At 44.0% G+C, this 17,249-nt stretch overlaps 1 protein-coding gene and 1 pseudogene across 2 annotated transcripts; one reads left to right on the forward strand and one right to left on the reverse strand.

The window, feature by feature from the left end:
- Positions 1-1,491: 1,491 nt before the first annotated feature.
- Positions 1,492-12,137, forward strand: LOC103270366 (cation-independent mannose-6-phosphate receptor-like; the record flags this gene model as incomplete). The annotated part of the gene is made up of 4 exons (XM_021717501.1): positions 1,492-1,678; positions 8,518-8,670; positions 9,445-9,514; positions 10,379-12,137. Coding segments are annotated over 4 exons (818 nt in total), but the record flags the coding sequence as incomplete, so codon positions are not given.
- Positions 4,044-8,365, reverse strand: LOC103270365 (annotated as a pseudogene). Its single transcript, XR_002482531.1, has 3 exons — positions 8,248-8,365; positions 7,581-7,741; positions 4,044-5,054 (listed from the first exon to the last, which is right to left on the reverse strand). The product of XR_002482531.1 is annotated as a ras-related protein Rab-5A pseudogene (transcript).
- Positions 12,138-17,249: the final 5,112 nt, after the last annotated feature.

Below are 17,249 nucleotides of genomic sequence, written 5' to 3' on the forward strand. Positions count from 1 at the left end.
GGTCTGATCCAGTGGTTCTGAGGTGGGAGTAGAGGCAGGGGTGTGCATGGTAATTACCTTGATTTGGTTTCGAGCACAGTACTTCCCCATCTTGAAATTCAAATTAAATTATATTCACATAATCTTAGAGAAAGGTAAGCAATGTCATGTTTGTCAGACAGCTAAAAGGAAAAGGTTGTGAGAAGCTGGCCTGCCTGTCAGCAGTGGGTGTGAACTGAGCTTTTATGCTGAGCTAGTAGAGGTGTTGGCCTTTGTTTCTTCTTGTCCATGAAAGAATATTCCTGAAGAGCAACTTTTGTCTTAAACAGCTAGTTTTTCACTGTATACCTTTCATACTTTGATTTTTGAGCCGTGTGAATGTATCAACTTCTAAAAAAGTTAAGTGTGTTTTAAAAAACCCCAGCATACTTTGATGTAAAAGGGCCATGAGGGTCCCTGAGAGGGAAGGAGGCTGCTCTCCCAGTGGTTGCAGCCGGGAAGGAGCAGGTGCTTCCGTGCTCTGGTAATGGGTTATTGCTAGAGCAGCAGCACCCAGTGGAGGGAAGGTAGGTCAGCATTGCTGTCCCCGTTGCAGAACTGAGATGCTCCCCCACCACCCCTGAAGGGCTGGGGATGGGAGCATTCTGTTTTCTGTGCTTGGTTGGAGCTAGGCCTCACCCACTTTTGCAGTCCCACGTCACGGGGTCACACCCGGGTGTCTCTATTCTGCGTTCCTCATGCTTCAGTGTGTCATCCAGCAATTCAGAGTCCAGTGTTGCCTGTCATGTGTGGCGCCCTCTCTGTCCTGTCTCCTCAGTGCCTGGGCCATAGGAATCGCTTGGTAAATGTTTGTTGACAGAAGGAAGGATTGCTTAAAAACCTTCAAGGCACCTTGTTATGCAGAGAAGGATAGCTGAAGTTTGGGTTGTTTTTTTTTTTGGTTGGTTGTTTTTGTTTTTTGTTGTTTACTTTAAGTAGGAGTCTCACTCTGTCGCCCAGGCTGGAGGGCAGTGGCACGCTCATGGCCATCACAGTCTCGACCTGCTGGATTCATGTGATCCTTCTGCTTCAACCTTCCAAGTAGCTGGAACCATAGGCGCATGCCACCACGCCTGGCTAATTTTTTGATTTATTGTGAAATCTCACCTAGTTTCCCAGGCTGGTCTCGAACCTCTGGACTCAAGCAGTCCTCTCACCTCCATCTCCAAAAGTGCTGGGATTATAGGCATGAGCCACCGCACCTGGCTCCAACCTTGTTTTAACACAGTTCAAAAACTCTGACAGGCCCCAGCAACCCAAACAGCTTTTCAAGCTTCACGCTGACCGGGGGCTTCATAAACATGAGTGGAGTATGTTGTGAAGACAGAATGCATGTAGGCAATGGATGAAATCTTCTTATGTCTGACTTTAAGTCTTTGCAGACTTTTTACAGACTGTAAAGAGATCACCCTGGCCTGTTGGAGAACAGGGATGGTAATGTGCTGTGCTTGTGTGTCCCCTCCTGTTTGACAGATGACGATCTGGATGTCGTGTTTGCCTCTTCCTCTAAGTGCGGAAAGGATAAGACCAAGTCTGTCTCTTCCACCATCTTCTTCCACTGTGACCCCCTGGTGAGGGATGGGATTCCTGAGTTCAGTCACGAGACTGCCGACTGCCAGTACCTGTTCTCGTGGTACACCTCAGCCGTGTGTCCTTTGGAGTGAGTACGGTGTCCCGACACTTAGCAGTTGTGCGCCACAACGTCTCTTGGATCTTAGTGTGTGGATAAGTGCATGTGTGGTTCCCCTGCCCAATGTTTTATTGTGAAATACTCAAGCATGCACAAAAACTAGAGAACATGGAAAAATGGGACCCCACATAGCCCGCACCCAGCTCCTGCGATGATCAGCATCCTGCTATTTATTTTTGGTCTACCCCAGCATCACTACTTCCTGCCAGCCCCATAGCAATGGCCGTGCTTCCTTTGTGCCCACTGTGCCCTGAACAGGGTCCAGCCAGAGCGCCAGCTTGATCCTGCTCCCTCCCCCATTGCTGCTTTCCTCTCTTTCACTCCTGGGAGGTGGGTAGCCACTGGGCCCTCTCTTTATATGCTCAGAGCATCTTTTCTGTATGTCCTAATACAAATAATTGTATAGTAAAGCTTCACTTTGATTTGAGGGAAGTTTTTTCTGTGTTGGAATGAATGAAAATCTTATTCTGCAGATCTGAGAATCTGCCTAGGCTGGATTTTCATGGCGACAAGGGTCGTGTTTATGCCCTGAAGAAGGTGGCACCTCCATGTGGCTGTCTGTGTCCCTTTGCCCAGAACAACCTGTTATCCATCGCTTTCCTCTTGGATTTATTTTCTTCCTCATTCCCCCAGCCCACCATTTTACACGAGCTTTTTATTCTCTGTTCCAAGGCTTTAAGATCAGGAGGAAAATGAATTTTTACCTTCTAATTGTTTCCTTCATTTCCTGAAAAAGGAATCTTAGAGTCAGCAGGCAGCCGTGGTAGGGATAATGGGGAAATTCAGATCACATGTCTTATATCTTAAAACAGTTTTTTTTTGGTTTTAAATTTTACTTACCTATGGGTACCAGCTCAGCAAAAGCAGTCAGCTTTGTTCTAAGTTATTCTAGGGACATGGACGTAAGGACTCCTGGCTGCAAATTATGGAAAGAGGTTTTTGGTTCAGATTTCTCTTTTGGTACTTTCACCTTCTGAATTTTATGATGTTCTGTTGAGGTCATTACAAAATATAAGAATTACAATGGAAGTTCTTTGTTAAAAAATCAAAATGTGAATTTTAAAGAATAGATAAAACTTAAAAATGAACTTTTTCTGCCTTCTCTGTCATTGAGAGGTGAAATGCCATGAGGTGAATCCTGCCTCCTGACACGGCAGCTGGTCTTGTGTGTTGGTTTGGAGGAGACCAGCCCAGGCCCGAGGTCCTGTCAGGTTTGGGTATTTGGAGTTCGACTTCCTGTGAATGAGAAAGGCACAGTTTACAGGACTTTGGGTTTTACTCTAATGCCAGAGAGAAAGATTGCACAGAAGCCCTCGTTTTTTTGTTTTTGTTTTCTAATACCACTTTATTCCTTAGCACCTCAATATAAAAGTAAATACAGGTGAACCATTTTTCTTAATTCTGCATTATTATAAATACAGAAGTTCTCCTAGCAATCTAACACTCAAATAGATGAAATCATCTCTGACACATGGTAGAATTCATATAATGATAATACCTAAAATAATAATTAGTGCAATATACTGAACTGATCAAAATAAAATGAACTTTGGAAAACAAGGCTGCTAGATTGTTACTAACACTTTGCAACACTTTATGTCACAAATTTTGGGTACATTGTTTAATGATGGTTCTAGCCAAGTAGGAACAACTGGAGCTACTTCCTTTCAGGGGTGGAGAGAAAGAATGAATTAGCTGTTTTAGTAACTGTACATTTTTTATACTTTTAAGTGACCCTCAAATATTACAGAAAAGTATTATATATATGGAGACTACAATGCAGTATTTACAGTACAACTGAAGATTGCATTTAAAATAATCCAATTTGAATATATATAATTGTTAGTGCATTAACTCTATTATGTCAAAAGGAAACCTCCCTGCCCCCAAATAACAAAACCTGTGTGATGGCCAGCAGTGATTAAATAGAAATCACAGGCACCTGGTTTGTTTCATTTCTGTTGACAAGCTCACATGGTTGATGGAAACACAACCCATTAAGATACATTTATCAGTTCTCATATCCCTGTAAGTTCTCATATCCCTAAAACAAGATGGAGTTGCATTCAACTTCTACCCCATTTTAAAAATAATAAAACTGGCTATAATTCAGATGCCACTAATGTTTATTCTCTCTCCTCTTCACCCCTCCCAAAGATGTGGGACTGTTTTCTTATGGTTAATTTACTAAAATGCACAATGTACACTTTTCAGATATAAGTACCAGAAGAAACTACCACTTGCCTGAATAGTGTAGCTAAGTAAAACTTTAGGAGCCCTTTCCAAAACGGTTTTTGGAAAACCCAAATTAATCAGTTCCAAATCTGTGTCATAAGTGACTGCTGTACCAGTGTGAAGAAACTGGCTGGTTAACTGTGTGGTCAAGACGGTCGTTTGTCTATGTTCCCTAGTGATGAGAAGTTATTATTCCTAACCTTTTAATGAAACAAGTGTACACATAGTTCTCATTTTCCCTTCCTGTTGCTGAAACATTAGTCAGAGGGACACATGCATGTTATTAAAAATTAAGTTCAAAACACTTAAAATAATTCTGTGTTAGAAACTTGACTCTATCATGAGTCTCTTCTTTTTGGAAGTCATACTGGGCTGGTTAAATGCTCCAATTCCACTTTCATTAACTTTTAGAAAACAGAAGAATATTCCAGCTAGCTCAAACTGGAGGTCTAGTTACTACAACACTGACTCCTGGTTGGTTGTGTGTGTTCAGTAAAGTCTCCTCCTTTTTCTCTGGTTGAATTTTCCCCTGGATTCTGTGGTTCATTGTTAGGCAATTTTTTAGCTATTGCCATGAATATTTCAGTTACATTCACTGATACTTAAGCTCATGTCTCCATGAATGATAAACCGTTGTCATCTGCATAGGACTGTGCTTCCAGGAAGTCTACAGCTCTTTTATTTGCTAGATCAACCTTGTTTTCTGATAAAGCTATGACAGTGTTAGGCTTTTCTTGCTTCTGAAGTTCTTTAACCCAATTTTTTGCTCTTGTAGAGGACTTCTCATGTGCGATATCATATGCAGCTATGGCGGTTTATGCTCCTCTGCAGTACATTGGGGCTAGCCTATGGTACCGTTCTTGGCCAGCTGTACCCCACATTTCAACCTTTATGGTCGTGTCATAAAGACATACAGTTTGGCTTAGAAAAGCAGTCCCAGGGTACTCTCTTGAAATTCATGAAAGTGGCCTTTTACAAAGCAAAGCACTAGGACTTGCTGGTGGCAGACTTGCCCCAGAAGCACTAGTCTGAACTGGCGGATTTTATTTCCAGTATTTGACCCAATATTTGTCCTGTTGGGTCTCGTTGCTCCTCAACTTGCTGTCCAAATCTGAAAGACATCCCTGATTGGAGACTTTTAATGAACTTCCAGAAGGCAAGATATCAAGTTTTTTTCTTTCTGGCAGTAAAGAAAACTGGGGCCGAGGCTTCCCAGCAGCAATACCCAGCGTGGCCAGAGGACAAAGGCAAGGCAGTGGCAGCAGCTGACCCCTCCTCGTGCCACTCCCCTCGCACTGGCCAGTGTTGTGCTCATGTGCGGTGCCGGTGCTGCCCCTGCCGGGCTCTGTCACCACCTCTTGCTACTCCACCTTCCTCTCTCCTCCTCCTCTGCCCGAGACCTTGCTTTTTATCATGTTTAAAACATCAGGAACAAGAGTTGCTCAAGTTCCCTTAACACATGGATAAAGTAATGAAGACTCTTAAAAAAAGTAAAACAAAAATTCACACCAGTAGCACAAACTCCTCATGTTGGAGGCGGGTTCCTGACTTTTCCTCCTCAAGCTGGGCCAGCCAGACTGGTTGGTGAGGGTTGCAGCTGCCACTCAGGGTGAACACAGCAGTGCTGCAGTCGTTATTATTTTTTACTTTATCAAAGTGCTATACATTTAAAAATAAAATAGATATAACAAACAAGTAGCAATTAGTACCCTAATAGGTGGTGATTTTTAGTTCTTGTAGATGTTTCTTTTGGAATTAACCTCAGTGTTTTAAATGAACATTTTGTTTTTCATCTGTGACTTCCTGCAAGGCTGGATGAAGATTAAGCTCTCTTACATCTTCCTCCTACTTTCCCAAAATGGTCATTTCACAATTTTTGGTTAAAGCAATAATCAGTGTTTATGTACTTAGACTTATGTAAAATAACAAAAAAGCAATAATCAGTGTTTATGTACTTAGACTTATGTAAAATAACTTATGTAAAATAACTTCCACAAAGTAAAAAAAAAAAAAAAAAAGGCATCTCCAGATGGGAGGGGCCCACTAGTTAACATGACAGGAAGATCCACACAATTATGAAATATCAGAATAGCAGCTGTAGAGGAAAAGACTAAAAGCTTCAGGGGAAGCTGTTTTGTTGTATTAGAAAATAATTTAAGAAAGACTAAGACACAGTAAGTCTTCGCTTAACATCATTGATAGGTTCTTGGGAACTGCAGTGGTAAGTGAAGCAACATAATGAAACCAATTTTTTTCTCATAAAATGTTATAATGAAACAATGTTGAAGGAAACAACATTATTTGAGGACCTGCCATCTCATTTTCTTGAAAGGAAGAAAGAAAAAGAGTTTACTATTGTTTGGAAGACATTGATTAATTTTAGATTTTTTTGTCTTGGTGTACATGCCAATATTTCAAGAATAACAACTAAAAGAAATATAATGTATAACTTCCAAAAGAGTAGAGAAGAAAAAGAGAAATAAAACTTACGTCCCAAAAGAAAACACAAAAGGAAAAAAGCATAACAAAACCAGACAAGTAGAAATTCCAGCCTAAGGTGGTATATCACTAGTCAGAATATATCACTAGTCAGAATAAGGATAAATGAACTTGACTTGCCAACGAAAAGACAAATTGTCAAATTGGACTTAGAAAATAGCTCTATTTACAGGGACTGTACCTAAACAAGGAAACAGAAGAGACCAAAGGCTAAGAAAAGATGCATCAGAAGTATAGTGATGAAAGAAAGTTGAAGTTACATTAATGTCAGATAAAATAGGATATTAAGGGAAAATATTAGGAATAAAGAGGGTTATTATAATTCTAAAAGGGTCAGTTTACTAGGAGGATACAAGAATCGTCAACTTACCTCAGCCTAATAAAAAAGCCTCTGAGTGTAAAGCAGAAATTGACAAGACCACACATAGGAAGAAAATAAAAATCCCCATCTTTTAATGATTGCTGGACCAAGAAGACAAAAAGGAAGGCTTTTGGAAAGATTGGGAAAATACAAGGGAAAAACTGAATTTAATATTAAGTCTTATACAGTGCTTACATAGAATTGTTCCCAGCAGTTGAAACTCACGAGCCATTTATAAAACTTTGTCGGAGTTCACCATGAGGTAGGCAAGTAGGTGAATTTCTAAACATTGGTCCCATATTAACTACACACACAGTTTAAGTTGTAAACCAAGAACAAACAACTGAAAAATATAAATTCATTTGGAAACTAAAACACACTTCCAACAGTCTATGATTCAAAGAAGAAATCAAGATAGAAATAAAAACATGCTTAGAGTTGAGTGATGATGGAAATCTCTTGGGTGCATCTAATGAGTTTCTGACTGGCCTGTGCTGATTCTGGGTGGTGTTGGTTTCTGGCTTCAAGAAAGAATGGCCGTGGAATTGTCAACGTTTGTGTATCACAGTGGTGTTTCCTCCTGAGCAGAGTTTAACGGAGCGTGCAACATAAAACTAACACCGAGCTCTTCTTCTGTTTCTTGTCTTATGTTTTAGAACAAGATTGTTTGGCTTAAGCCAAACTGCGATCACAGCAGTCACCCTTATGTGGCCAACTTGTTGGTCGGTTGGTTGCTCTCCGATCCAATTATTTGAATTATTTTAGAGTCAAACTGACCGTAATTCTAAATGAACAGCAGCGTCTTTGGCATTCAACTTCATCACGTGTGTGGCTTTTTGAAGTTGCCTCTTTCTTACACCAGCAGTCTGGGTATTTCTCGTCGCTGCAGTTTGCCTTCTCTGGGTGGGGAATAATTTCTGTTATGTGATTCTGTTTCTCTGTGGGTGACCCCACATCACGGAGTGGGGGCAGAAGATTAGGAGAGTTACACACAGGTTGTTCTCTGAGCAGAAATGGAAGCCAGTTCCTTTGTATCTCATTTTATGTTACTGTTTCACAGCTTTCCTTGAATGTTCAATGTCATGATAATATGCTGGTTTTCTCAGCATAAATGTTGGCCTTGGGTAGGAATTTTTGCTGGCGAAATAGCTGTGTGTTTTCGCCAATCTCTTCCAGGGAAGACAGAATAGACTTGGGGAAAGGAGGCACAGTGGAGGCGGTGCCCAGTAGAGCACTATCCTGTGACTGCTCCTTGGAGTGCTGTGCCCTGGGCTGTGCTCGCTGCTGCTTCCCAGAATAAATCCAGAGGAAAGCGCTTTGGTGCTGGGAGAGGAGTGTGGCCAGCAGGTCCTCAGAGTTTCTGCTGCAGAACGGCCATTGCCCAGCTTGAGCCGTGTCGTGGGGTGACCTGCCCTGGGAGGCTGAAGCCTTCCCATCTGCTTACCCTCCCCACTGCTGAGCCAGTGACATAGCATGAAGCTTGTGGTGGTGCCTTCCAGCCTGTTTTCCAATGCCCTGGCCTTAAATTTGTTATCAGAAAAGTGAGCACTGCCGTTTTCCATGTCGAGTGGATCTTGCTTTCTGGTCTGGAGTGGGAATCACATGGCATCTGTCCAGTCCAGGCTGCCCCTGCGTTGGGGGTTCTGAGGCCATAACCTCAGCAACAGGCTCCCTCCCCCCCCACAACACTGCTCCTTTCTTGTGTTCCTTGCAGGGTGGGCTTTGACAACGAGAGTCCTGGGGACAGCAGGCCGGCGCACAAGGGGCTCTCCGAGCGGAGCCAGGCGGTCGGGGCAGTCCTCAGCCTGCTGCTGGTGGCACTGACTGGCTGCCTGCTGACGCTGCTGCTCTACAAAAAGGAGAGGAGGTGAGTGAGGCAGCGGGCCTGGTGGTGAGCGTTGCAAAACAGCAGGGTTTTAAGGTGCTTAGAGAGATGGAAGCAGTCTCCGGCATTTTGTGTTTTAAATGTCTGCACTCTGTGACTAGGGTATACTGTTTGACCAGGGCTGAGGCACTTACAAGGCCTCACTCCACGGACATTCATGGTTTGTCGGCCCGTCCCTGCGGCTTCTGGGAGTTTTGGTTTATTGTGTCCAAAGATTGGTAGGACATTCAGCAGCACATTTCTTGGGCAGCTTCCTGCTGATCAGCTACCCCCTCTGCCTTACCCTCCATTATAACAGCAAGCATTTATTAGGCGCCTGCTGTGTATCAGGTGTGATGGCATCCTTTCGCTCTACTTTATTGGATGAAAGGGCTTATCATTCATCATGTGACTGCCAAGCAGGTTTTCACATCACGTGTCAGGTAGACATCAGCCCTGAGAGAGTGGCAGGTGTGGTCCTACCAGATTCACTCGTGAAAACGTGGACGCCTAAACATTAACTTGTTTTAGACCTCACCACTGAACAGGATTGGAGTCCTTGTCTGTCGGATTCCAAAGCCCATGTTCTTTGCACTGAGTCACAACAGATGCATCAGTTTATAACCCTCATGTCACAGACTATTGTCACAGGTCATTTGTTGTTGAAAATGTTTGCTGCTTGGAGGGCCACGATTGTGGGGGAAGTGTAGCCAGGGTGGTGCTGCCAGGGGTGGGGCTCCTTCTGCCATGGGGTAATTATAATCTGTTTTTTTATAGGGAAATAATGATGAATAAACTAACGAATTGCTGTAGAAGAAGTTCAAACGTGTCCTACAAATACTCAAAGGTAACTTTCTGCAAAAAGTCTTGGGGCTTCTTTCGCATGGCTTCATGCTGGTCTTTCCTTGTCCTTGAACCTCAGTGGTGCAGGGAGAACCATCACACAGGCAGTGTGAGGTAGGAAAGGATACCAGTACCCACTGCCTTAACCACTGAGCCTAACAAATTTTTTGGTCTTTTTTTCCTTTAAGTTTCTCTCACTGTGGTTGCACCTGATTTCCTTAAAAGTATTTGGGTTGTTTCCACTTTTTTGGCTATTCTTTAAAAAAAAAAAACAAAAAATCATGGTAATAAAGATATTTGTGCATCCAGCAATTGGATGATTTCTTTCCGATAAATTTCCAGAAAATTACCTGGATCAAAGGGCATAAATCATGTTTGTGGCTCTGATAAGTATTGCCAAACTGCTTTCTGTCGAAAGAGTATGGATCCAAGTCCCACCTGTGGATTTCCTCCATAGCATCTGTGCCTTCCTCTGCTACACCTTGCTATAGAGGAGGGGCCAGGAAGAACCCCTTCTCTCTGGTCTCTGCTGACCTGTCATTGGTCTCCTTTCCCAGTCTGGGTCATTTTGAACACCTCCTGCTTGGCCCTGCCTTTGTCTTTGAGTCTTCTGCCCAATGCCAGCTCCCGCCACTCCCACAGCCATCCTGCCTTGGTTCTAAGTAAGAGCAGGCAGGTGCTGCCCACCCTTACCTTCCTGTCCCAGGTGGGGATCTGGAGACGAGATGCTGTGATCCTGGTGAGCAGTGGGCTAGCTCCCCCGCTCATGCCAGCAGAAAGGGCCCCCAGCTTGGGGTGGATCGTGGAAAGAGAATCACAGAGGGTCTTCAAAGGGTCTCACGTGGACTCTGCTGTTGATCTCTGGCAGGTGAACAAGGAAGAAGAGACAGATGAGAATGAAACTGAGTGGCTTATGGAAGAGATCCAGCTGCCTACCCCGAGACCGGGGAAGGAGGGCCAGGAGAACGGCCATATCACCACCAAGTCCGTGAAAACCGAGGCCCTTGGCTCTCTGCATGGGGATGACCAGGACAGCGAGGATGAGGTTCTGACCATCCCAGAGGTGAAAGTTCACTCGGGCAAGGGAGAAAGCTCCCACCCGGTGAGAAACACACCAAGGAAGGCCCTCCAGGAGCGGGAGGACGACAGGGCAGGGCTGGTCGGGGGTGAGAAGGTGAGAAAAGGGGGGAAGCCCAGGCCTGCACAGAAGACGGTGGCCTCCAGCCAGCTGGTGTCCTTCCATGACGACAGCGACGAGGACCTCTTACACATCTGATGCCGCGGTGCCTGCCAGAGACCATGGAGCCGCGGGACAGCCAAGCACCTCCAACCAAATAAGACTTCCACTCGATGCTTCTATAATTTTGCCTTTAACAAAAACTGTTTCAAAGGGAAGAGTTTTTGCAATGGGGGAGAGGGTGAAGGAGGTCAGGCCCTGCTCCTTCAGGATTGTTTACAGTCATTGGAAGAAGGCACGGTCATATTGGCCACAGGGCGCTACCTCGTGCCCAGGGTTTTGCCCCAAGTTCTCATATAAACGCATAAGGCCAGACGCATCTCAGAACAGAGGGCTGTATTTGAAAAAAACCCTTGCTGCTTTAGGCCCCATAGGGTATTTGATCCCATTATATTTTAGCATTTTGATTCTCTCCCCCTATTTATTGACTTTGACAATTACTCAGGTTTGCGAAAAAGGAAAAAAGAAAACAGCTCAGTTTCTTCCTGCCTGCAGGGTTGTAACGCACCGGTTTATCTGTTCTGAGAAGGGGAGACTGTCAGCGTGCAGACAGTTTCTTGTGGAATTTGAAACTGGTCATTAGTGTGTCCCCTGAGTTGGAGTACTCATTCTGTCTCTCTTCTCTTTTGTTTTCTGTTTCTTAAAACACACGCACGCAGGGTCTCAAGTGCCCAGGTTCTGGAGGGTTCACTTGTCTATGCCTCTAGCCAGGAATGGCTGCAGCTTTTTGCATGACATCCTCCATTCTAGGTGCACAAAGCACATTCGTCAGTATTTCTTTCGCCGGCTGGTGAATTCAGACAGCCCACCCAAAGATCGATGCGTGTGTGTGGATGAGTGGAGTTGAGGTGTCCGAGAAAATCAGTTTTTTCCAGATTTGGGGTATAGGTCTCATCTCTTCAGGTTCTCATGATACCACCTTAACTGTGCTTATTTTTTTAAGAAAAAAAGTGTTTATCCACCATCCGACCTATGAGAAGCCTTAATTTGCACAGTGTGTGACTTTACAGAAATTGCATGAAAACGACGGGCCAGCACCTTGCCCTTTGCCTGGCACGTGGATTCATGCTGGAGGGAGGCTGAGGCAGCGACTCGGTCTGGCAGGAAGGGAGGGTGTGGCTGGTGCCGCCACCGGCGGCCAGCTCCTTCCCAGATGCATTTCGCGAACGACTTTTCTCGCATTGTAGAATTGTATATAGACTCAGTGGTATTCATATACTGAAAAGCAAACTGTCCTGCAGAATCCCTTGGTTTGGACCGGTTTGGCTGGCTTATTTGATTTCAACATGAGTGTATTTTTTAAAATTGATTTTTCTCTTCATTTTTTTTTCCAATCAACTTTACTGTAATATAAAGTATTCAACAATTTCAATAAAAGATAAATTATTAATGGGGTGTTCCTGTTTTATTGATACTGAGAAGTTACTGAGCTAGTTGTCTGTCTTTTCTTCCTGTTAAGTTCCAAAAATGCTGGAATGGGGGTTCTAGCTTTCGTGTTCTCACTGACCCTTTTGTCGTGAGGCAGCACCTGAGTTTTCTCTGGCATCTTCCCAGTTGCAGATGTTAATTCTGGGTCCAGTCTGCATCCCCTCAGCTTTTTCTAGATCAGTTTCTCTGTTTTCTCCAAGCAGATCTGGGGCGTGTCCTGTTCACCAAAATAGTGATCTGGAATTTCAGTTCCAGAGATACTATAAAGCTGCGTTCTGTGCAATGTGAGCTCACAAGGGGGTGTTTTCTCTTGAGTAAATGCACCAAGTTTTCATCTTAAAATTACTAATCAGTAATTGCAAGCTCTCTTCATGTTAACATGAGAGCAGAAAGTCACCATGGTGCTAAAGCCAGACTTTCTAGAGTCACCAGCCTTTCTGCCATCTCAATTTTTAATGATCCTATTGGAGTTGCTTTTCTCCTTTTATTAAGGATTTTGCCATACATCTCCCAAGGAAGACAGCCCAGGATTTTATGAAGGTTTACATTAAGACCAAAGAGTGAGTTGCTGGTCCTTGGGCATCCTATCTCGGGGCTGTTCTCCAAGCCATTCCCACCTCCTGCTGAGACCTGGAAAGCTCTCTCTGAAAAGGGACATTTGCTGGATCTGCTGGCCCACTTGGTCAACATGATGGTCAAGAGGTATGCTGTCTGTGCCATGGGCTGCCTGCTTATATCTAGCCCTTAGGGGACGGAGAGACAGGGTGTGTGAGCCCATTTGCTTTGACTCTTTTCTTAAGAACTTCCATAATCTCTACCCCCAAACTGCTGAAAGAAATAGAGTAGCCATCCTTGCCAGCTGTTGTTACACATATTTTTAGGAGAACATATACTGATAGAAAATAAGAATCAGACTCTTTCCAGAGAAATGATTTTATTAATCAGCGTGGACTTTCATATTTAGTTTTTTTTCAGCCAAATTTTCTGTTCCCCTCTTTTTCTTTCTGTTTTTTTGTTCCCCCCTTAACTCTACTTTCGTGATAGGTTATCTGTGCGCCTTTTTTTGAGATCGTTCATTGGGTGGAAGAGAATAAGAACTGTGGGGTGGGAGATAGGATGAAACAGAGGCAAGCCTCACACCAAGGAAATTCATAGCAAAGAGAACAGCTGGTTCATACCGTGTATGCTTCAAAAGCATTTGAAATCTGCACTTCATCAGCCTCTAAAATAATACATGAGACAATTCCTTTAGGAAGAATGCCTGCCACCTGGTCATTAAAAAGAATGCTTTGAGGCCAGGTGCGGTGGCTCACACCTGTAATCTCAGCACTTTGGGAGACCAAGGCGGGAGGATTGCTTGAGCCCAGGAGTTCCAGACCAAACTAGGCAACATAGTGAGAACTCATCTCTACAAAAATAAAAAAATTAGCTAGGTGTGGTAGTGCATGCTTGTATTCCCAGCTACTCAGGCAGCTGAGGTAGAAGGATTGCCTGGGCTCAGAAGGTCGAGATTGTGATGAGCTGTGGTCATGCCACTCCACTCCATCTTGGGTGACAAAGTGAGATGCCAACTAAAAAAAAATAATGCTCTGGGTTAGTTTGATTCCAATTAAAGGGCATATGCTCATAGGTCTTACCTCTTTTCTTGGGGATCAGGTTACCAGGGACCAGTGTGTATGCCAAAGGAAGTGATATACACAAAACTAGATTTCTGGAAATCCCCTTTCTTGGATTCTGAAGAATCCCTATGACTCAGATGTATGCACACTATTTCTGTGGCTCTACTTGGTTGACTTGTAGTTAGTTAGCCTCTTGTGCCCTTGAGCTAAACTTGCTGTCTATTCTGAACATTCTTCTGTGAAAATGACGTGAGCAGGCAGTCATGGTGCACGCTTAGTGTGAGTGCAGGGGGACCATGTTGAGTTGGGGACAAAGTGGCTGGGGGGGCAGGAGAGGGGAGGCAGAATCAGGCTGAAATTTGGAGTCTCCATGACAGTCGCAGTGAGGAGTAGAGACTTGCCCTGAAAGCAGCTGAGAGCCATGAAGGGCCATGTTTGCTTTTGAGGAAGATAGACTGGAAGAGCATCAGGAAACAGAGACACTTTAGCATCCTGGTGGCAGGTTGGGTGCGGGTGACCTGGCTGTGCAGACACCGAGAGGCCCTCGCTTGGAAGGTCCTCTCCTGGAGAGTGGGGTGTTTTCTTTAAAGACAGTAGGAAAAGCTGCAGGTAGGCTGTAGATTAATTATTTGTGGTTCTTTACCTGTAATACACTGTTTTGTATCTTGACCAGTTTGCAAATCAAATACAACCACAAGTAATGTAGAATATCATTTTGATAGTGTTAGTGGGAAACACAATCAAATGAATGGTTCCCTTGGTTGTCACACCTAGGAGTGTTAAATGAGAATGTTGGGCTTCTAGCCAAAGTAGGGTCACCTGGTGCCACTCTGTTCCATCCTGGAGAAAACAGTTTAGAGAGCCTGCCTGGTGGTGATGGCCGTGAAGGATGACGGGTTGCTGGAGACAGAGCAGGACTCTGTCTGGAAGAAAGCAGGAGGCCAGACTCCAGAAAGGCTGTGTCCGTAACCTTGGCTTCAAGTTATTTTTCTTTCTTTTTAAAAACTTAAGACAATCAGAACATATAGACAACTCGGATGTACAGGGCAGAGAAGGCTTTTCCCTGAATCACTTGAGACTGAGAAGTCTCCCTAATGCTGTCTCCAGACATTCCTACAAAGAAGGACTTTCACATGACTGCTAATGCCACCACCAAAGCCAGAATGTGAGTATGGGACAGTATGCTTTCTAAGCCTCAGTCCTGTACAGGTGTCACAATAATGCCCTATTTCATTTTATTTATTTGAGGCAATCCTCCCACCTCAGCCTTCTGAATAGCTGGGGTGAATTTTTTCTGATAGTTCGTAGAAATGAGGTCTTGTTATATTGTCCGGGCTGGTCTCGAACTCCTGGGCCCAAGCAATCCTCCCACCTTGGCCTACCAAAGTGCTGAGGTGACAGGTGAGAGCTACCATGCCTGGCCACAATAATGCCCTTTTTTAGTAGAGGATCTGTGAGGATCATGTGTTGTACTCAATCACCATGTCACTTTGGTTTTCTTCCCTCTGGGAAGTCCCTCCTTCCTTCAACCTCCACAACCTTCACCCACCCCACTGCTGGGAGAGTGCCAGCTTTACTCGACCTTGCCCAGCAACTCTGGGGACTCAGCTGTTCAGGAATGCTTGGAGAGAGGACCCTTGGGGTCTATCTACAAAATCACACTTGAACTAGAAAGTCTTATTGGCGTAGGGTATGGATTGCCATGTAGCAGCATTTCCCAAAATGTGCCCCTTGGAACACTTGTTCTGTATGAATTTCACGGGTTTTCTGCAAAACATGAAAATCACCTAAGCTCAAATAAGTTTGGGAAATGCTAAATTAAAGTGAAACAATCTTTCATGCTGTGAGACCCCTCAGAATCTTTAAAGGAGAGACTGCTGAGCATACATGTGATTACAAGAGAAAATGCAACTGGTGAGACTCCCAAGAAGAGGCTAGAGCATGTGCAAAACTTCCTAAATGTTTGCCCCATCCCCTGGGAATCTTGGTGGCCTGTGGACCAACCACTGGGAAATGCTTGCCTGTGGCAAGGCTCTGTGGTTGTCCAGAGGCTCAGATGGAGCAGGCTGGGTGGGCTGTCTGTATGGGGACACACTGGTGACTAGCTGTGAGGGCTGAACAGGTATGTGAAGAAACACTCAACATCATTCATTGTCAGGGAAATGAAACTCAAATGAAACCCAGGCGATGTCACCTCCCACCTGTCAGAATGACCATTGTTGAAAAGACCCAAGATAACAAGTGTTGGCGAGGATGTGGAGAAAAGGGAATCTTTGTTCACTCTTGGTGGGAATGTAAATTGGTGCAGCTGTTATGGGAGACAGTAAGGAAGTGTCTCGTAAGAGTAAAAATAGAACTACTCATGGTCCCACATCGAAGGTATATACAAAAGAGATGGAAATCAGTATCTCGAAGGGATACCTGCAGGGGTCCAGCCCCACAAGGGTCGTGGGTTTTCCTGAAGGAGAGATGGATAGGCAAAAGACGAAAATATTATACTCGGACACCTTCCGGAACAGATGACGTTTAATGTTAGCTAAGGGAAAGCTTTTATACCATTTGTAAAGGGACAAGACAAAGAAAATTCCTTCACGTACATATCCTCTAAAAGTTACCACCATCTAGTGGTCTTAGCAACAAACAAGCCAAGAACCCTATAAACATTCAGACAGTGAGTCTTATTTATAAAGCCAAAAATGATAGTTTTAGTCCAAAGTTCCAAATTACAGTCCTTGAACTGTCTTCAGAAAGTTTCCAAGTGTAAAATTCTTCATGTAACAGTAGTTTTCTTTCTGGGGCTTTTATGACTTTCAGTTTTGTAATTGCCTTTCTTGTCCAGGTGTCTCTGTTACTTTTCTCTTGTCCTACAGTGTTTGTTTTTTGTTTGTTTGTTTGTTTTTTTGGGTTGGAGTCTCACTCTGTCCCCCAGACTGGAGTGCAGTGGCCGCTCCCGGTCACCGCAGCCTCGACCTGCTGGGCTCCGGCGATCCTTCTGCCTCAGCCTTCCGAGAGGCCGGAATTACAGGCATGTGCTACCATGCCCGACTGATTTTTTGATTTATTGTAGAGATGAGGTCTCGCTGCCCAGGCGGGTCTCAAACCTGCGGGCTCAGGCAATCCACTCACCTCAGCCTCCCAAAGGCACGGGATTATAGGCTGAGCCACCGAGCCCGGCTTCAGTGTTTGTTTTTAAAGAAAACTTAAAAGAAGTTTTTAGTAATGTTTCCCGGGTCTCCAAGGTTGTTTTTTGTTTTTAGCTAATTTATTATAAAAGTGTTTGAGTAGAATATTATGTGTTCAGTGAAAACCCACTCTATAAACATTAACTTAGAGTTTTAACTATTGAATTAAGTAAAAACCTTAACAATTAATCTTTATCCTAAGTTAGTGAAAACTGTTATAAATCACCTACATAACTTCTAGATAAGTGTTAGAACTTATAATGAATTCATAAT

The sequence above is a fragment of the Carlito syrichta genome, unplaced genomic scaffold, assembly GCF_000164805.1.
Source record: "Carlito syrichta isolate Samal-C Ts95f unplaced genomic scaffold, Tarsius_syrichta-2.0.1 Scaffold309813, whole genome shotgun sequence".
In the NCBI taxonomy this organism is placed as follows: Eukaryota; Metazoa; Chordata; class Mammalia; order Primates; family Tarsiidae; genus Carlito; species Carlito syrichta.